Source organism: Equus asinus, chromosome 9, assembly GCF_041296235.1.
Source record: "Equus asinus isolate D_3611 breed Donkey chromosome 9, EquAss-T2T_v2, whole genome shotgun sequence".
NCBI classification, from domain to species: Eukaryota; Metazoa; Chordata; class Mammalia; order Perissodactyla; family Equidae; genus Equus; species Equus asinus.
In genome coordinates, this window is record NC_091798.1 from 34,415,798 (window position 1) to 34,438,209 (window position 22,412).

The 22,412-nt window shown below is 40.7% G+C and overlaps 1 protein-coding gene and 1 non-coding gene across 8 annotated transcripts in view; both read right to left on the reverse strand.

Annotated features, from left to right (window-relative positions):
• The window catches only part of TCERG1 (transcription elongation regulator 1), a 61,824-nt gene extending 57,579 nt beyond the window's left edge, over positions 1-4,245 (reverse strand). For all 7 annotated transcript variants that reach the window (XR_001400238.3, XM_014854797.3, XM_014854796.3 and 4 more), the window contains exon 1: positions 4,110-4,245. Coding sequence is in view for 6 of the 7 variants with exons in the window: in XM_014854797.3 (XP_014710283.1) it covers positions 4,110-4,168 (59 nt within the window). In the remaining variant the exon portion in view is untranslated. The remainder of the gene's footprint in view (positions 1-4,109) is intronic.
• Positions 4,246-21,841: 17,596 nt separating this feature from the next.
• Positions 21,842-21,944, reverse strand: LOC123275895 (U6 spliceosomal RNA). Its single transcript, XR_006512068.1, has one exon. It is a non-coding gene; the product is annotated as a U6 spliceosomal RNA (small nuclear RNA).
• Between the last annotated feature and the right edge of the window lie 468 nt (positions 21,945-22,412).

The window sequence follows — 22,412 nt, forward strand, 5'->3', positions numbered from 1 at the left end:
CCAAGACCATTTAAGCAAATTTGTAAATTATCCTACACTCAAGGTTATAAAGTATGAGTTAAAATCAGTGACTGCAAAAAAGGAGTATGGACAGTATCAGACTAATCAGTCTTTTTCAAATTATATGCACTCCCAAAAGACACACAGCCACTGTTACTGAAAGGCATGTCTTAACCCTTAGGACAAAAAAAAAAAAGTTAACCAAGGAAAGATATACTGTTTCAGCCTCGAGTTAACAATGTACCTTAATCTTAGATTTCCTCTGAGTCTGCCTCTCCCTTTGCAAAAAATCTACAGTACTTCTTTCTTTAGAATTTCACACTTCCTAGTTATAGCTCGAAGTTAAGCATTTAGCCTCTAGAATCACGAAAAAGTCAAATCAGGGCTCTGCCTTTTATTGTCAGGCTAGTTACATAATTTCTGAGCCTGAATATATTCAGATGCAAATGAGCGAGGGAGTAGAAATAAAACCTATCTCATATCTTTGCTCAATGAGATAATCCCCATGAAACATTTAGGATAGTACCTGGTATAGTAAATTACTTTAACTACCATTACTTTCATCCCCCCACACCTAGCACAGTGCTCTACCTGTAAAATGCACTTCATAGTCAATGTGACTAGATGGCTTTCAAAAGTCTGCCCCTGAAATGGTAATAAAATCCATGTAATTTCCTCCACCAACAGCCTAAAGTTGCCATTTTCTAATGTCAGATGTTGGACCTCATGTGCTGAGCTCTTCACATACACTGCTCCATCACAAACACGGCTTCATTCACACACACACTGCCTACCAGAACCTGAGTGAGGATTAAATGAGCTAATAAAGTACTTAGAACAGTGCCTAGCACATAAGTGCTCTATTTAAGTATTAGCTATTAGCACTGTTGCTATAACATTAGTATAGTAATAGTAAGTGTTAAATGGTATTAATATTAGTAATAGTGTTAACTATGATTATTATTATAATTATTATCAGGTTCTATATAACCTGGCTTTTGTTGACTTCTCTATAGACTATAGGCTTCTTTGCCATCAAATACTTCAAGTTCATTATCTTGAAGCCTCTGCACTTGTTGTTCTCTCTGTTTGGCCTGCTTTTCCCCAGATCTTTATATAACTAGCTCCTTCTCATTATTCAGCCTCAGCTCAAATGTCACCTCAAACTCCTTCCCCACCCCTAGCCTCCCCCAGCCCCTCTCTGGCTCATTACCCAATTTGAGTTTTCAATTGTGAGAAATGCTTTGAAGAAATCTCTCACTTATTTGTTTACTTTTGTATTATCTCTACCCACTAGCATATAGTTTGCGGTGCATCCCAGGGCTCAGGATGTAGGCGTTCAAATATTATTGTTTTAACAATGAAGGTGAATACTGGGTAATTCCTATATACGAGGCACAGTTATATGGATATTACTTGTACTAACTCTTTTAATCCTCACAACAACCCAGTAAGGTAAGAGGAAACGATGGCACATTTTTAACCGATTCCTCATTTTTAAAGAGGAAACTATGGCACAGAAAAATAACTTGTTTAAGGCAGCTAGGCTGTGGTAACACCAGCGTATTCTTATTCCTATTTTATAGTTGAGGAAATTTAGATTATAAGTACCTTGTCATCTTAATTCATAAAGTATTAGTAGGTAAACAAAGGCCCTGGGTAAAGGATCTATACAAATATGACTCTAAAAGTTATCTTAACGGCCCTCAAACATAAAGGGATGGATGGCATTGGGATCTCTGAATAAATTCTGTCTACTGTAGGTTATTTGCATTCCTACCACTTTCAACATTTTCAGAAAACAGAAGCCTACTTGCATGAACAGAAACACAAAAAAATTTTTTTACAAGAGCAAATATATTTCTCTAGAAGTACTCTATCCAGATACACAATCTCCCCAATGGTATAGACAAGACTGCAAATACTTGAATAGGACAGGCAATAATGGAAAGACACTACTGATCTATGGGAGGCAAACTACGTAGTAGACTGTAAGTGAGGACACCTAGGTTTTAATCCAGACCCTGCCAATTACTTGGTGACCTTGTGTAAGTCTTTTCACATTTGCAAGCTGATTTCCTCATTTGATGTGGTTAGTTTAGTTTGGAATTCAGATCAATCTTAATTGGCACGGAAGCTCTTCAAGAACAAAGGTTTTTGATCTGGTTCCAGGCTCTCCTGCCAGCACCTAGGTCAGTAACTGTCACATAGCACACACTCAATAAACGTGGATCCAATAAGCAACCCACCTCTAAATCTCCTATATTCATTTACTTACCATATATCCACTGAACACCTTATTTGCCAGGCTCTATGCTAAACACACCATGAAATACAGTCAGGATATAAATAGAAAAACTAAGCCCAAATTTCTGCCATCAAAGAGGCCACATGAACACCCAATTTCTCTTAAGCCATGAGAAATGCTAAAACACAGGTGGGTACAATACGCTCTGGAAGCAACTTCCAACCTAAGAGGCCAAGGTAAAAATATTTGCAACACAACACCTAATTCAAAGCCCTATTCAAATCAGTTTTGCAACAAAGTCCAGACTACTATTAACAAAGTCTAAAAGGCTACTCATTGTAAAGATGAAAAAAGATACTCTCTAAAATTCAAAGTAATGTTCCCAGATAATCCATATGAGACTAGCTAGGTAACCCCTTGAGATCAGAATCAGGAATAAACCGTCCACCACTAATATTGAACGACCCTGACAACGCACTTAGATCACTCGCTACTGAGGTGTACATACGGGGTTTAAAGGATCTGAGATTCATCTCTGAAATAAGCCAAGATTTCATTCCTGCCAAAGTAAGGATTTTGTGTGTGATAATTCAGAACCGAAAAGATATGTTTTCCCTAAAACCTTGAAAAAGAATACCCATTTCCTTAAACAATTTCACCTTGAGCTCCAGACAACACTAGAGTGCTCATAACCTACACTGCTCTTTTTCATTTTCAAATGCTGACAATGGCACGATTCAGAAGGGGAGCTGAAACATCTGAAATGAGATTTTTCCTATGCAGGGGGAAAAAAAAAAGGTATCCACTATACATAAAGCTGAGTACCTGTTCTTCCTCAAAAACCAATGGCTCAAGATTTTTCCAAGACACTTTCACTTATCAAATCTTAACTACAAATTCCAGAGGCATTGAGAAACCAGGGAAAGGAAGGGTCACTGCCCTCTTTAGGGCAATGGCTGAGTAGACTAATAGAACAGCGATCGCGATCGCAGGCTCTGGAGCCCGAAGGCCTGGGTTCAAACCACTTCCTGGAGCCACAATTCACCTATGCGACCTTGTTCTACATCGTCAACCTCTACGAGGCTCAGTTTCCTCACCTGTAAGATGAGCAAATAACTTAACTGAAGATGGCTCTGGTCTGTGGCCTGCAAAAGGAGACCAGCAACCGCTCCCAAGGGTGGTTGTGAGGATGCAATGAGACAACTCTAAGTAAAGGGCCTACTGGCACCGAGAAGCGTGTAATAGACGGCGGCGGCTGCTGCTGTTAATCACAAATACCGGATAAGGAAGAAAGGGACGAGAGGAGGAAGAGCCACACGAAGTTTTTTTAAAAAAAATTTTAAAAAGGCAAGAGATGCGGGGAAGGAGGGACGGGGCAAACGTGGGGACCCCCAAAGGCCGCGGAGGGAGCGGAGAAGGCTGAGCCAGCAGGGGTGGGGGTCCGGGGAGTCAGTGCGGAGAGGAGGGGCGCCGAGGAGGGAAACTGGGCCCGCGGCGACCGGCTCGCAGCCGGGAGGAAGGCTGAGGTCGGCCGAGACGGAGGCGGCACGCGGCTGAGGCGGGGCCCCGAGGCGGGAACGCCGGGCCCGGCCCGGGCCTTGGACCACGGGCCGCGAGAGGCGCCGGGGCCCCGCGAAAACCGCAGGAAGCGCCCAGAGAAGGCGCAAGAGGCCGCGGCCCAGCCCCGGCCCGGCTCTCTCATTCAAGCCACCTTCCCCTTCCCCCTTCTCTAACCCCATGCGGTCCCGGCCCCGAGCCGCCGCGGCTCCTCTGCCCGCCCTCCACGCCGGACCTCCGCGCGGCAGGCCTAGCCTCTAGAACCCCAGCGTGGCGCGATGTGAGGAAAGGCAGCGCCCCTTACCTTAGCTCCCCCGGATTGAATCGCTCACCGTCCCCCCCGTCCCCACCGCGCTCCGCCATTACAGAGGGCCGCGTTTATCCACCCGCCGACCCGGCGTCCCCTATTGGTCGGACGAATCGTCAATCTCGTGCGAGAGAGGCGGAGATAGCGGAGACGTATGAGATGATTGGTAAAGCTTTCCATCAATCCTCGACCTGAGGGTATCTGCCTCACTATTGGTGAAAGGGCCCGCCGACTTTGAAAGCGGTATGGAGACAGCCAGTTGATTGGTCGCTCGGAGGCTTTATGGGAAATGAGACTTTAGCCACGAGGAACGGCCGGCGCCCTCTCGCGGTAAGCGAAACTAGGTCCTCCCACGTACTGCCCGGCCTGCGGTAGCCACGTGTCTGCCGACTTCCAGGAAAGCCAATTGTGGAGCCATATTGCCACATACTGGCCATATTGGCTCAGGCCGAAACCATTTCCATTGCGAGAACCAATCAAAAATCGACCTGGGTCGCGCCTAAACCAATCACAGAGTTGTTGTGGAAATGAGCTATTTCCCAGCTTTTCAGAATCAAGAGTCTTAAGCCGCCACCCGATTATAGCCTTGTTATTGAATAATATGTTACTGACTACAAGAGTACCTCCTAACTTGTATTAAATGGTTAGTTGCAGGCTGAGTGTTTTAAGTTACTATATTAAGATAAGTTGGGAAGGCAACCCTTTTCTGCAATTTACAGTTTAAAGCATCTGTCCTTCAATTTCAAAATGCGTTGTCTGAAATTAGCACACCGTGATATCCAGAAGGAATTCTGAATATTTATTTCTCTTGTTATTAAAGAAAAAAATTTTAGGCTCTGAGGTTTCAAAGGCACAATGAAGATGAACTCTATCTTAAGGAGCTCAAAATATTAAAATAATAGATAAATTTTATTCAGACCTAACCATATATACCAGGCACTGTCCTAAGTACTTTCCATGTATTATCTCTTAGGCTTGTAAACACTAAGAGATGGTACTATGAATAGCTACAGTTTATGGATGAAACTGAGGCACAGAGAAGTTAAGTAACTCGTCCAAGTTCACACAGCTAGTAAATAGCAGAGCCTGGCCTTAAACCCAAGGTGGTGTGGCAGCAAAGCCCAGTTCTCAAATACCGTGATCCAAGAAAATTGAAAACACATCCACACACAAACTTGTACACAAATGTTCATAGCATTATTCATGATAGCCAAAAAGTGGAATCAACCCCAATGTCAACCAAGTGATGAATGGATAAAAAATGTGATATATCTATACAAAGGAATATTATTCAGCCATAAAAAGGAATGAAGTGCTGATACATGCTACAACATGGATGAACCTTGAAAACATTATGCTAAGTGAAAGAAGCCAGACGTGAAAGGCTACATATTATATGGTTCCATTTATATGAAATGTCCAGAATAGGCAAATCCATAGAGGCAGAAAGCAGATTAGTGGTTTCCAGGAGGTGAGGGGATTGACTATACTGGGTATGAGATTTCTTTTTGGATGATGAAAATGTTTTGGAATTAGATAGTGGTAATGATTGCCCAATTTAGTGAATATACTAAAACCCATTGAATTGTACACTTTAAAGTGTGAATTTTATTGTATGTGAATTATGTTTCGGTAAACACCATGCTATACTGAATCCCAGTTAAATATTCAAAATCAATGAATTATGACAAAATGTGATAAGGGATGAACACAGTTCTGAGCATGAGCAATTGGAGAAGGGAAGGATGGTTAAAATTGTACTAAATATAACCATCTAAACTAAAAATAAGTAAATATAACTAAATATAAACATATAAATATAATCGAACAAACTGGAGTCTGACTAACAGTGGGAGGTTAGATCCCTTTTTCAACATCCACATGCGTCCCCAAGTCTTGGCACACTATCCCAAAAATAATACTGCCGTACATGTCTCATGACAAACTACTTCCCACTACTGAAAAAAACACTCAAAATGGGTACTTTATAGAAAGCGAGTCACTGGCATATATAAAAGATGAAAACAAACTCAATTTGAATGAATGGAAGAAACTCATTGAAGATGTAATGAAAGTTTTATTTGATAGTTATGTTATTTATATTTCTATATATTTATGATATTCATATCTTATTGTATTATCTTATTTTTAAACATATAGAGCAGGTGTATATACATATGTATAACTATGGGGGTATGTTCTGAGAAATGTGTCCTTAGGCAATTTCATTGCTGTGCAAACATCATAGAGTGTGCTTACACAAACCTCAATGGTATAGCCTACTCCACACCTAGGCTATATGGTGCTAATCTTATGGGACCACTGTCATATGTGTGGTCCATTGTTGACCAAAACATTGTTATATGGTGCATGACTGTATATTTATCATATGTATATGATTATATATATAATCATTTCATTGTTTCATTACTATAGTTTACTCACATCAACATGTCCTTGAAATTTGGGAGTTTTGCACTCAATAGTTATACAAAACATATTGCAAATATCTGATCTGAACTGTGTCTACAGTGAACTGTTTTACTGACTCAATATGAAAAAAGAATTAGAGAGACTCAATGTATCTTTTAAGAGATTGAATGGACTCTCCTGTAGTCAAAGCTTGATCACTCTTAGGATACTGAAAATGTGCATAGCTGTACAGAACAGAAAAACAGATACCATCCTTGCCCAAGTGGCAGCAATTGAATTATAGATCCTAAAACTTAGGATATCAAAGTGAGGTGAAGAGACAATGTTGGCTTAAGACTAATTAATATCATCAGGGCTCTAAGTTCTGGCTGTGAAGTGACTCTTCAGAAGTGACTCTTGAGAAGTGGTTCCAATGCAGAATCAAGCTTTTCTTATTAATAACTGCTATTTTGAACACCTATCTTAAACCGGTACTTTGCACCGGTAGGTACTTTGCATACACTATTTTTAATCCCCTCAACAGCCCTGCAAGGCAGACACATTGTCCCCATTTTACATATGGGGAAACTGATGCTTGGAGAGATTGCATGACTGGTGCAAGGTAACATTCACACAGCTGATAAGAGGCAAAGGCAGGATTCAGGCACAGATGTATCTCACAGCACAGGCAGTTGGGGACTGCTAAATCCCGACTCTCTCCCGAATCAGAAAGATAGCATATGCTAATACATCTTTCTTCCTCTTTCCTCTAGACTGTGAATACTTTACAAAGACTATTTTCCTCACTGAATCTCCAGCTCCTAGTCAAGTGTTCCTTCACCCGTAAGGCGAGCGCTGTCTACTGTACTGTGCAGCTATATCCTTCCTTACCTGATATACTGATCTTCGAAACATTTAAAGAGATCTCAGGAACAGAGAGCACCTGGCCGGATACACCTGCTGGCTATCTCACAGGCATTATAGATAGCAGTTGCTAACAGACTTTGGAGTAAGTGGGATCAGGATTCTAGTCCTGGCTCTGTCAACTACTGGCTGTGTAATCCTGGGCAAGACACTTGACTTCTCATAACTTCAGCTTCTTTATTTGTAAAATAAAGAGTTGCTGTGAGATTTTGTAAGTATTTACCATGGCCTAGGCAGCAACTAACAAGCCTCAGTAAATAATATTTGTTAACTGAGTTGATTTGGGGCATTTTCCTAGCTAGTGCTTTACCTAAAAGGTCAAAATCATGATACTTCTTAATTTGCTAATCGTCAAGATCACTGGGAGCCACCTTCTCTACCACACTGTCTTTCAGGTCTCGACTTACACATGGCTTCCTCCAGGAAGCATTCTTCAGAGAAAAAATCTGACCTCCTGTGCCCCCATCTAGGTAATTTCCCTATGATGCTCTTCTCCTGTAGCACTGATGTCTTTGTAACATTCCAACCACTTGTTGCTACATATTGCAACTTGAGTATATGTTTAAGTGTATATGTTTTACATATTTTATCTTGTTTCTTTTCCTGTCAACTCACTTTATTGTTTTTAATGCTGAAGCACTTTAAAGTAAATTGTAAACATCATAACATCCCATCTCTAAATACCTCAGTATGTATCTCTTAAAAAAACAAGTATGGTTTTGTACATATCAAAGATTACATTCTCGCACCTAACAAAATTAACAGTAATACCAATTCCATATTCAAATTTCCCCAACTGTTTCTAAGATGTCCTTTTCAGCTGGTTTGGCCAAATCAGGATCCAATTCAGAACTGTGCAACGCATCTGGTTGCTATGTCGCTTAACCTACAACAGTCCCTTTTATCATGACGTGACCTGCTGAAGACACCAGACCAGTTCCACCTTCTGGATCTGATTGCTTCCTCTAACCTTTGTATTTCCTGTAAGCTGGACGTTAGATCTGAAGACTTGGTCAGATTTAAGTTGAACATTTTTATCAAGAGAACTTCATAAGTAGTGCTGTGTATTTCAATTATATCACACCAGGAGTCACATGAATATCTGATTGTCCCACCCTTAATGATGCTCCGATTGAGTCTGGGTTGAGGTGATGAAGTGCAATTCTTCCATTGTAATCAGAATATTATCTGCACTATTAATAATTACATTTGGACAACCATCAAAAACCAAGACTATCTCCAGCAAAATTGGATGAATGTTTACCTTATCTATCAACGAGTAACCTAATGGTTTAGTGGTTTTATCTTTTCCCGAATCAATACTTTCCTTAGGGGTGGCAAAATAATAATTTTATAATTGTGTGTTACCTTCTACATTTACTAGCTATCAACTCTTTTGTAAATTAGAGATTTCCTTCAACATCAGGGGCTATTTAGTTACCCCAAAATACAGTTGTTGTTTTTTTTTAAAGATTGGCACCTGAGCTAACATCTGTTGCCAATCTTTTTCTTTTTTCTTCTTCTCCCCAAAGCCCCCCAGTACGTGGTTGTATATTCTAGTTGTAAGTCCTTCTGGCTCTGCTATGTGGGACGCCACCTGAGCATGGCTTGATGAGTGGTGCTAGGTCCACACCCAGGATCCAAACCAGCGAAACCCTGGGCCACCAAAGTGAAGCACACGAACTTAACCACTCGGCCATGGGGCTGGCCCCCAAAATACAGTTTCTATTTAAAAAAGTGGATAAATACTTAATTCTTTCCCTTTATTTATCAACTTTCAAAATAAAAGGATGCCTTGATAGCCATCTTAATTGGGGACCAATTAGTTTTTCTGACTTCTTTAAGTATTATTATGGATTCATGGGTTTTCAATAGATTCAATCCATTCAATTAACTACAATCAATAATTGTTTTTGATGCTAAAATTTCCATACCTTATCCATTTACTCTTCACAACAATCATCTAAGTTAGGTATCATTACTAGCCCCTTTTTCATAATAAGAAGCTGGGACAAAGAAGTTAAGTAACTAAGAAGTTAAGTAACTAAGAAGTTAAGTAACTAAGGTAGCTCAGAGAGTAACGTCAATGTCCAGTTGAATACATATAGACTCAAGAGAGTAGGAAATGTATTCATGTTTTTTAGTCAGTTTCTCCTGAATGTAGCTCAGTGCCAGTCAATAAATCAGTCACTGAACAAATTAATTAATTGATTATCATTTGTAGTTGACATTCTAGACACAGAAAAAAAATTCTAATACCTACTGAAGACTTTCAGAAGAAATAATGTAATATCCTTAAATTATTACCTTCAAAATAAACAAGAGTGGGAAGCAGCAAGGGAGGGGAGCCAGTGGCAGGGGAAGGGAGGGGGATATAAATGAAACAAGGTTGACTGTACCCTGATAACGGTTGAAGTTGAGTGATGGATAGATGAGAGTTCATGATATGATCCTTTCTACTTTTTAATATTTGCAATTTTCCATTAAATATTCTAAGCTCTTGAAACATTAAAATGTAGGGAACTGCATAAAAGTATTTAAACTGAAACATAGCAAAATATATTTGCTTACATTATTAGTCTACAGTCTGATAGCAGATAAGAAAGTAAAGGTGAGCTGATGATACCAGCTATCCTGACACCAGCTAAATTAGTTGTGTAGAGAGTGAGAGCAGCCTCATAAAGAAGATTAAGATAAAAATCTCATGTTTAACTTTCTGTTGGAAAGCTGACAACAATGGCATGTGTGATTTTTTTTTGAAAACGCCAAAACTTGTGGAAAATCTGATGACTACAAAAGGAAGAGGAAAAGAAACCTGTGACCCTATTTTCAATTTGGGTTTGTCCTGGAATAATCAGCCACTCATTTGCAGTCTCTTGGTTTATTAACATAGATGACTATATCTAAGTCCATTGGGTATGCATTCTGCTAGCTTAATGCTCAGAAATTTTGGATTTGTGCCAAAATACTCAATTTTGTCCTAAAATACTCAATACACATTTACAATCTCCTGGTTTATTAACATAAACAGTTAATTAAATCCGCTGGGTAAAGTCAATGCTATTTCTTTCACTGAGCTCGGGGAGGAGAGTCTCTCCTTTCTTTTTTTTTTTTAAAGATTGGCACCTGAGCTAACAACTGTTGCCAATCTTCTCCTTTTTTTTCTTCCCAAAGCCCCCCCAAAGTACATAGTTGTGTATTCTAGTTGTGAGTGCCTCTGGTTGTGCTATGTGGGACACCACCTCAGCATGGCCTGACAAGTGGTGCCATGTCGGCACCCAGGACCCGAACCAGCAAAACACTGTGCCACTGAAGTGGAGAGTGCGAACTTAACCACTCGGCTGCGGGGCCGGCCCCTCTCCATCTTTTATCGACAACAATTATGTCTTTTAGGTTCATTCCAGCCCTAAAATCATACTATTAAATATTTTCTACTTCTCAGAGTTAAAACAACAACATCTCAGAAATCCTTATGTAAAGGTAATATTTAAGACTCTCTTATAATGCAGTTGTTTAATATACTATCTTTCATTTACAATTTCCCCCAAATTACCACCCTGAGAAGTTACAAAAGAAGTTGATTGGAGAGCTGAAATGACTCTTCAAGATCACCTGGGCCAACATTCTTTGTCCACAGCTGAGGAAATAGAGACTCTGTGAGTTTGATTATTGACTTTCTCACAGTCACAGATCCAGTTAGTGGCAGAGACAGGACTAGAACCCAAGTCTTTAGGATATTATGCTCTTTCAGTTAAATTTGACTAAAAGCTCTGTCTCTTAAAATTTATAAAACTCAACACCTACAGTGTGTCTTTAAGCACCACACCAGTCTCAGGACATGGGGTGAGGTAATAATTTTTTATTGCAATGGCAGTAACTCACCATTTTAGAAGTTACTTGAACTCTTCTCCATTACACAAACGTATCAGACCAAGTGTTTTACTTTGGGGTTCAGAGATAATTCATTTGTCCATGTGGTAAATCCGTTCATTTGTCCATCTGGCAAACATTTAATGAACACCAATTTTGTGCCAGGAACTATCATAGTTGCTAGAGACACAAGAGTCGTTCTCCATGGGTACACAGTCTAGAAGAGGAAGTAGATAAACCAAATCTTAGCCAAGACAAAGGACTAGTATTTATTAAGTAAGTAGCATACGCAAGCATTTTACGTGAAATTTCTCATGACAATTATATACACTAGCTACTTACTATCCCTTCCTCACAGATGAAGTAATTGAGGATTAGAGAGTTTAAGCAAGTTGCCTAAACACATACCACTTATGTGGTATGGTCACTACGCCACACTACTGCATTTGCTCTGAATCTTTATGCCATATGGTTTGACATTCAAGCAGAAACAGAGGAGGCTATGTTTAGAAGGAGACACTGTGGAGGTGGAAACTGAGGAAGCAAACAAGGACCAGGAAGGGGTGCATAGGAACCTATGACTAAAGCACTGATGTACAGGGGAGTGGCAGGAGACGGGGCTAGAAAGGTGGGTGAGGTTATGTTTTATTCTGTAGGTGATAAGATGTTATTATTTAAGGATTACAAGTAGGAGAGTGACAGGGTCAGCTTTGCTTCTTAGAATGATCTCTCTGACTACAGTGAGAATGATGAGTTAGAACAGAGCAAGCTTGCGATTAGGGAGACAGTAGAAAGCTGTTGGGATTGACCATGATGGGACCTTGAATAAGACAATGACAGCGAGACTGGAGAAGAGGGGACAGATTCAGGAGCAATTTAAAAGGTAAAATCAACAAAACTAGGGATTGATTAGATTTTTGAGTGTGGGGTGGGTGGGGTGTTTTAGGTGACAGTAAAATTTCTGAGTTGGGCATCCTGGGTTAATATATAGGGAGAAATTATCCAACCTTATAGATCGAGTATATAGTTATAATCACAGACATATATTCTAAATAGACTTGTTCAGGTTCTGGACTTTGGTTTACTCTGCATCATATCCAAATTCCCTTGATAATGAACTCTGTTATCACCAGATGCTACAGAACTTTTAGAACAAAATGGAAAGTGGAGGAATGTGGAAATTAAGTAATTTACTCACATTCCAGTCACTTGCATGAGAACATCAAAACTTCATGAGCTTTGAATTGGGAAGTTTCCAGAACTACCACAAAAGGTCACAGGTCTCTTTATGCAGAAGAGCTTGTTAGGCCAAAGAAATCATACTAAAAAGTAAATAATAAAGTAAATCACTATTAGTGGAATTCACTATTAGTGAAATGACACATTCATTAATTCAAGAATTTTCATAGCCTTTCTAATTTGTACCAGTCCTATACTAGGAAATGGAAACAGTATAATAAAACCCAACTCCTGCCGCTAAGGAGCTTATGGTCTAATGAGGAAGACTAAGAAACAGAAATTGCTCACAGATGATAAGATCTCCAACACGGATTAGCTCAGATGCTGGGAAGCCCAGCAGAGGGGCAGGGAACCCAGCCGTAGGGCAGTGGTCCCCTCCTCCTCCAGGTCAGGCCGGCTCCTCTAAAAGAAGCATATGATGGTGTCTGCACAGATGACGTGGGAGGGCATTTCAGGAGGTAGAAAGGCATGGGATGGAAGGACATTTTGACTCACTGTCATTTTGTTCCACAGGATGTTTTGGCACCACAATATCAAGAAGTAAGCAGTCAATATACAAGAACCATGGTAGCTTCTCTGTCATGGTCTGCCTAAGTTTGAATCCTGGATCTGCCTCTTACCAGCTATGTAATTTGGGACAACTTATTTCCAGTCTTTGTGCTGTATTTTCCCCATCTTAAAATGGAAATGATAATTATATATATATGCAAAGAGTTGTTATGAGGGTTAAATGAATGTATGCCCATTTTAAGTGTTTAGAACAGGGCTCATAGTAAGTGCTCAGTAAACGTTAGCTAGTACCATTACTAGAAATATAATTTTAATTCCTTATTTTTTTTACTTCTCTTTTGTGTGTGCCAGGAAGATTGTACCTGAGCTAGCATCTATTGCCAATCTTCTTTTTCCTTGAGGAAGATGGTCCCTGAGCGGACATCCATGCCAATCTTCCCCTATTTGGTATGTGGGATGTCACCACAGCATGGCTTGATGAGCAGTGTGTAGGTCTGTGCCCAGGATCCAAACCTGCAAACTCTGGGCCACCAAAGCAGAACACACAAACTTAACCACTACACCACTGGGGGGGCCAGCCCCATATAATTTTAATTCTTATTATTTTATTTCCTCTTGCTGTCTTTATCTCTCTATGTCTGAATCTTTGTCTCTGTTTTACCTAGCTCTCTCTGTTGCATAAAATACTCTGAATTTTCTCATTGGTTAGCTAAGAAATAAATACAAACTATTACTCTGCTGTTCAGTTTGTAATGGATATTGCTGGTAAAAATAACCAGTATAAATTAAAACTGAAAATGGCTATAATTGTATGTGGTAAAATGTGGTATTGACTGAAAATTGACTGAAGATCAAATATTGAAATGCAGATCTGCAAAAGTTGACCCAGGAATGTTGGGTCTGGTAGAAATAATAGTCGTTAAAGAAACTTCACACAAACAATATAAAAATTCATAAAATTTGATGCACACAGACCTGGATGCTTCAAATCTTCACCCTGAAATTTAAATGAAGAATTAATTCTGCCAAAATAACTTTAGTAAATAAAAAAGTTAGTAGCAAAAATTGAAAAATATTTTATAATATAGAAAATTCATCCAGAAATGTACTGGTGTCTTTGGGGGTTGTTGGAGTTTATTATATTGGAGGTTATTGGGGCTATTGGCATTTGCTCCTGAAAATGCTTTCTCAATGAACACATAACAATGTTTGTATAATTTTGATTCAATGTCCAAGTGCCATTAAGGTCCAAAGATCAGGGTCAGGATGGGGGTGTGGATCAAGATGTGAGTGTGCACAGGTGTGATGAAGAGAAGTTAGGGAAAAACATAAGGCAGCATGGCTTCAGAGCTGGAGCAACATGCAGAATAGCCTCACGCTATTAGGAATCTCACACTATCCTAACTGCTGGGCCAGAGACAGAGCATGCATAGGCTTCAGGATCAGGCTGACTTGGGTTGCAAAAAGGTTCCACCACTCACTAGCTGTGTCACCTTGCAAAAGACACCACGTCCCTGAGCCTCAGCTTTCTCCTCTGAAAATGAGAATGGCAATAGTGTTCACTTCACGAGGTCATCACGAGGCCCACCTGAGATAACGCCCTTGGCAGGTGCCTGACATGAGGTCAGCCCTCAATATAGATGTTAGCAACCATTATTTGCTATTGTTCTACTTTTTCAGTTTGTATGTGCTCCCAGAAGTTACTCATCCAGATGGCAGTCAGCTAGATATGTAACTTATTCCGAGTAAGTCTGAGTAGGGTCTTCATATCATATTTCTTTGCTCTTCAGCCCAGTTTCCAGGACCCCAGCACAATGACATGGTTATCATATGATACCAGTGATTTTTAGCTGTATGTTGAGTGCATATTAAAGACAGAAAAAAGAAAAGTGGAGAAATGAAGAGAGTTGGGGTCGGGCTGTTAGACATATGGGGTGCATCAAAGGATTGCCAGACAGATGGTGAGCATAGGAGCACACCTGGGTACTATGCACTAATTAGCTGACAGGTGGGTCAAGGATTGGAAAAGGTAGGAAACAGTATGTTGTTTATTCCCCAGAATCAGAGGCTGCCTGAGGCCAGTTTCCCTAACGCCCTTACTCTTGGCTGAGTTGGTACAAGTTAAGAATATGTTCCACTTCACCTTGAAGAAGCCCTGTGCCAGGTGAAGGGAAGCTTTGCTGACAGGTTTGATAACTGGGCCTTTCAAGAAAGGCTTGGAGCCACTTTGGCCTCAGTGAGCACTCCACTTCCTCTGGTCATATCTTCCCCGAAACTAAAATACAGCTTGGAAAGACAGCTCGGTGCCCTCATAGTCGCTGTGGCTTCCTCAAGCCACGACACGCTCTCTCTTTTATGAGCCTGCGGGGCTGTAATTCTCATCACCTGACATTTATGGGAGACTTTGTATTAGTAAAAGGCTTTATAGCCATTTTTATGAGGGATGCCTCCCTGAGAACTGTCAGGTATAATCACCCAGACTGAGCAGAAGGGAAGAGAGCAAAGACACACAAGTGAATGGCCCTCACCCTCTGGCCCACAAGGAGCCAAGAACGGAGCCTACAGATGCCACTTCTCTTCAACCGCATGTCAGAGCTGATTTTCTTGCCCTTGTAGCCTTGGTAGCAATCTGTGTGTCATCATCTTCCACATCCAACTCCTCAGTGGGTCCTGAAGGCGCAACTCCCAAAGGCATCTCACGTCCATCCATTTCTGTCCATCTCCACGGCATCTCTCTGGCCCAGCCTGACTCCCACACAGCCCCGTCTGGCGCTGTCTCCTAGTCCTGTCCCCTGCCCTGCCTTCCATTATCCAAGCAGGAGACAAAGTAACCTTCCAAATGTTTACTTATTTATTTAATGGATGAACCTTTCGTAAACTTTCTGATACTTCTGGAAAAATCTTTATTGATATCCTACAGCAAATATGTCCTATTGAAAAGAATAATCTTTTAAAAACAAAAATAGCAATGCTTCAATAGCTTCTTCTACTGAGTAAGATTTATTCAGAATAAAATCTGAGTTCTTTAACAGACTGCAGGGTCCATCGGTGACCCTCCCCCCTCCCCAACTCTCTGGCCGTCTTCCCACTCTGGCTCTGCTCCTACCCTGGGTTCAGGGACCCACCAAGCTCTTTTCTGCCTCCAGAGTTTACACCCACTTCTCAATCTGCCTGGAAAGCCCTTGGGCCTGCTCTCAGCACAGCTGGCTTCATCTCACCCTTCCAGTCTCAGCTCTCGAGTCACCTCCCAGCCTGTGCAATCTGAAATTGCCCCCTCCCCACATTACCCTCTTACTCACTTTCAGAGCACTTTGAACAACCTTAAGATGTTTCTTACTTGTTGAGTTATACACAGCCTGTCTCATTTGCTAGGATGTGCGCCCCATGAGAACAGGGACCTTGTGTGTATTTTTCACCGGTGTACCAATGCCTAGCACAGCATCTGCACAGAGAATAAAGTCAGTTAATACGTGTTGAGAAATTAAACGAAGAAATGAAGCAATCTACTAACTAAGCCTCCCCCCTCCTCTCCAAGCCCCTGCTAGTCTTCATTGTAGTCAGTAGAGGGCAGCAAAGACCCTGAGTCATCCAACTTCTGGGGTTTATGCCATAAAACTTCAGAAAACTTATCCTCCTTTGCCAAATAGCAGAGCTGGGTTTATCAGGAATTTCAGGAAAATGACCAGCCTTACACACTCTTTATTCTCCTTGTTCCTGAAGCCTTCTGTGCACTGAATCATTTACAATTTTTTTTTTTTTTTCAAGATTTCAGGCTGACAATGCTCCTTAGGATATGAAAGCAGATGTTGTATTGACTGAGCCAAAAAAGAAACCCAGTGGCCTGGAGCCTGTACCTTCCTGCCTGACAAGTTAGTATGGAAAAAAAAAATTGCTCCTATCACAGCCAAAAGCTGTTTGGGACTTAAGGATTTACGGCTCTCCCTTATAGTGTGTGGGGAGGAACAGGTACCAGCTAGGCAGCTGCTGTTTGCTTTTGAGCACTTGCAAGAGCAAGTTGTGTGTGTTTATAGTTCTGTCTTCTGCACGTATCTGTTTCTACTTGTTCCAGCTTCTCGTTTTGTTTAGCAATCCTCCCACCCAGGGCAAGAACCTCAACGTCCCCTGCCTTTGTGGGCTCCCATGGTACCTTCACCGAGAATACACACTGAACCCAGGTAATCAGCAGTAGAATCAGAATCTTAGAATGGTGTTTTCATTCACTCTCTGCCCGACAAACGTTTACCGAGTCCTATGACACACCAGGCCTGGGGCTGTGCCCTGTGGGTACCGATGCTCCATTTGATTGAAGGAACAGTTACTAGAATCAAAAGGGAGGCAGTGTTTCTCAACCTCAGCACTACTGAGGTTTGGGACTAGATAATTCTTTCTTGTGGGAGTATTCTAGGATGGTTAGCAACATCCCTGACCTCTACCCATTAGATGCAGGTAGCACCCACCCCCTAAGTTGTGATAAGCAAAGATGTTTCCAGACATTGATAAATGGCCCCTGAGGGGCAAATTCCCACCTCTAATCTTGAAAAACACTCTCTTCAGGATCGTGGTGGATACATTTGGGGGTATCCTTTCAGCCTTGAGTCAATGACCCCTTTCTCCTAGCACTGCTGCTCCCTAGCCCACGCTTGGCCCTTGTGACCTGAAGCCTGTGGACTTGGTATCTGACCCAACTTAGGCCTCTCAGCTTCTCTTCTTTGGGAATTTGAAACTAGGACCAAGGGACTGACTACCACCTGGGTTCTTTGTGGCGCCAACACTTTAACACAAATTTAGAAGGTATGTGTGGATGTATGATAACATGGGGCCCAGGAAGCAGAGACATCCTACTGCAGAGACAAGAATGAAATGGACCATAGAGAAACACAGAGGAAGAGGCAGAGAGAGGTCACCTAGTTCTAGCACTTTCCGGTTCTAGTACTTCCCAAGGATAGGCTAAACTTCCTGCCTTGCGTGGGTTGACATTCCTCTACGTTTATAACTAATTCCTCTTTTGTGCTAGGGCGGGGTTTGGGTTTTTGGGGATTTTTTTGTTTTTTTTTTTTCTGTTATTGGCAGAACTGGTAGATTCTGTGTGGCCTGGAACTGAAATCATAACCAAAAAACAGGGATGAAAGCAGTTGAGGGAGCAATTTCTAACCCTCAAGGCAGCTCCACTCACCTCAGCGCATGTGCCCCATTCTCCTTTCTCTACCAAATGGCTTCCTCACCCTCTCTACTGAGTTTTTTTCTTGTCTCCACCTTGGCTTGTACATGGCCTGGCGTGCCAAGGCCTCAGCTTAACTTCTTGCTGTCCTCTCACCATCAGCCTGACTGCTAACAGCAAGCCCAGGCAGGGTTTCTTGGCTCAGATTCCTGAGTAAATGAGACCGATTGGCTCATGTGGCAAACACTGTTGACCGCCCATCCAACAACCATCCCTCTCCATCAGTTTTGTTCAGGTGAACAACCCCAGGTGGTGAATCAGAATTGGTTTGTAAGGACAATGAGATGTAAGAGGAATCTTCCGGGGGCCTTATGGGAAAGAATTTTATTCTTGATATAAGAGGACAAAGCCCAGGGAAGAGCCACTCTATCCCCTTCCTGTCTGCTTTGGGTGTGTCATGTAAGGACATGATACCTGAAGCCATGGTAGCCATTTTGCAACCATGAAGTAAAGCCAAGAGAACTACAGGGGAACTGACAGAAGCAGGCTAAAGCATCCTTGAGCTAGCAAATTAACCAGCTCCAGAGCCATTTACCTTTAGACTTCTTGTTACATGAGCTAATTAGGTGTCCTTACAGTCTAAGCTACTTTGACTAGGGTATCCTGTTACTTGAAGCCAAAAGGATCCTGACTGATATATATAGCTCATCTTTTCAGGCCGGGTCACTCAGGTCCTAGGTGACTAGCTGGCTACCCTGTCGATTGATTGCCTTGGAGTCACACACATACCTCCAGTCCATATGTTCATCACCCCAAAACTTTTATTATGAAAAATTTTAAGCCTACAGAAAAGTTGAGGAAATGATACAATGAACACTCAAATATCCTTCACCTAGATTCATCAATTGTTAACATTTAGCTGCATATGTACATTATACATATTTTCATATATATGGGGGTATTTTTTGACCGAATCATTTGACAGTAAGTTAGAAGCTTTGAATTTTTCAGGGGGGGTGAAGTTAGGGCTTCACCCCAAAGCGCTTCAACATTTATCTCCTAAGAAACAAGGACGTTCTCCTATATAAACAAATGGTCACTGTATTAGATTTAAGATTGATTATATTATTCTCCAATATAAAAATCTTATTGTTAAATTTTCCAAGTAATGTCCTTTGGAGTTTTTTTTGGTTTGTTTTGCCTTATTTTTATCTTTGCTTTTGTTCTTATCTGGGATTTGTCAGAATCACATGCTGTTTTAACGGTGATATCTCTATAGTCTCCTTTACTCTAAAACAGTTCTCCTGCCTTTTTTTTTTTTGTCTTTCCTGTCATTGACTTTCAGCCAGTTTTTTTATGGAATGTCCCACAATTTGGATTATCTGGTTATTTCTTCAGAATTAGATTTAGTTAAAGATTTTTAAGAAGTGTTGGAGAGGATGTAGAGAAATGAGTACCCTCATACACTGCTGGTGGGAATGCAAACTGGTGCAGCCACTGTGGAAAACAGCGTGGAGATTCCTCAAAAAATTAAGCATAGAACTACCATACAATCCAGCTATTCCACTGCTGGTTGTTTATCCAAAGAACATGGAAACATGAATGCGTAAAGATACATTCACCCCTATGTTCATGGCAGCATTATTCACAATAGCCAAGACTTGGAAGCGACCTAGGTTCCCCTTAAGGGACGAATGGATAAAGAAGATGTGGTATATATACAGAATGGAATACTGCTCAGCCATAAAAAGAATGAAATCTGGCCATTTGTGACAACATGGGTGGATCTTGAGGGTATCATGCTAACGAAATAAGCCAGAGGGAGGAAGTTAAATACCATATGATCTCACTCAGAAATAGAAGATAACAGCAACAATGAACAACCACATAGAGACTGAGATTGGATTGGTGGTTACCAGAGGGAAGGGGGGAAGGAGGAGGGAGAAAGAGGTGACTAGACTAGTCACATGTGTATGGTGATGGACTGTAATTAGTCTTTAGGTGGTGAACACAATGGAATTTACACAGAAATCAAAAGACAATGTTGTAGACCTGAAATTTATGTAATGCTATAAACCAATGTCACCACAATGAAAAAAATTTTTTAAAAGATTTTTCGGAAAAAACCCTACAGGGGTGATGTTGGATCCTTCTCAGTGCATCACAACAAGAGGCGCATGATGCCATTGTGTCCTATTATTGGTCATGCTAAGTTTAATCAGTCGATTAAGGTGCTGTCTTCAAGAATTCTCCATTGTAAAGGCATCTTTTCTCCCTTTATAATTAATAGGTCATCTGTGGGATGGTACTTTGAGAATATGAGAATATCTTGTTCTCCAATAACTTTCATCCAATGTTTTAGCACCCATTGATAAACTTTGCCTGAATGAACGATTGTAGTAGTGATTACAAAAATCACAGTTTTTCTAATTCTATCATTTTTTTCTACATTTATTAGTTGGCATTCTACTTAAGAAAAAAAGCTTTCTCTTCCCTCACACTCGCTTTTTAAATTTTCGTGAGTACCATTATGAACTCAGATTATTCATTGCAACCAATTTTCTTTTTTGTTTTCAATTTATCCTAAATTTGGTCCTTCAAATGGGAGCCCCTTTCCAGCCCTGTGGCATAGTGGTTAAGTTTGTGCACTCTGCTTCGGTGGCCTGGGGTTTGCACATTCGGATCCCGGGCACGGACCTAACACCACTCATCAAGCCATGCTGTGGCAGCATCCTACATAAAAAAAATAGAGGAAGATTGGCAACAGATGTTAACTCAGGGCCAATCTTCTTCACAAAAAAAAAAAAAGGAGGGGGCCCCTTCCAGCTGATCTGTGTCCTTCTGACATATCCCCATCAGTTTTGAGCAGTTCTTTGCTCAGAAACTAGCAGAGGAAATTCCAAACTCATCTTGTACTTTCCCTGATCCAGACCTGGAATCAGCCATTTCTCCAGGAAAACTTGGTTCCTTTCAGTGGGAACTAGTTCTTAGAAAGCAAAAACTGGGTGGTGTAGGAGTGCTCATTGCTGTTGAGGTGTCATTTCTTCTAGGCCTTGTTGGTGGACAGGGCCAGGATTGATTTTATTTTAAATCATGACTTTTATCATGACCCCCCCACCTCCAATCCAACAGCACAGAGCTCTTCCTCTTACCCCTCAGTCCATATTTCTATCTCCTCTCTCCGACAGCAAGAACCCTGGTTTTCACCAACAGCAGTCTGTTGACTCATTTGCTCCTCCCTATCATGCCCCCAATAGTATCAGAATTACTACGTCAATACCACCAGCAACCACAAACCTGCTGATAAAGTTCAATTTTGTTGGCAGCTTTTTTAAACCTTAGAATATAGCCCACTAAAGGTAAAGGTCTGTTTAAAAACCTTTAAATAGGTTCATTTGTTTTTCTTTATATTCAATGTTAGGATTTTCCTATCCTTGGTCAATTAATTTAATTTTTTTCTTTCTGGTAGCAGGCCTTTTTTAAAATTTATTTTTTCCAGTTTTATTGAGATATAATTGACATATAATGTATCGGTTTAAGGTGTACAACACAATGATTTGATACATGTGTATATTACAGAGTGATTACCACCATAAGCTTAGTTAACATCCACCACAAAAATAGGGAGCGCTTCATAAATTCACATGTCATCCTTGTGCAGGGCCAGGGTAATCTTGGTGTCATACCAATTTTAGAGTACGTGCTGCTAAAGCAAACACTAATTTAATTTCATGAATACGTAAAACAGTATCATAGTTTAAAAGTCAAAACTATCTGGAAAGGTAATTCAGAGAAGTTTCCTTCAACTCTTGTACATAACCAATTACTTTATGGCTTATCTTTTCTTATTTGCAAAGATAAGCAAATATATACGAGTGCGTCTACATACATATATTCTTATTTTACCTTCTCTTTTATTCAAATGGTAGTATACTATGTATACTCCTAGCACCTTAATTTTTTCACTTCATACTGTTTTATGTTATTCATATGTGAGTCTTTTACAGCACTAATTTTTCACTATGTGGGGTATTTTATTTGCTCTCTTAAATATATTTGGTATTTAGGAACATTTTCTTTTTAATTTAATGGTTACTTCTATGCTAATGCTAAAATAACCTTAGTTCCCCCCATCTTATTTTTGTTATTTTCTATTGGTTTCCCAACAATATTGAAATTAGTTAATA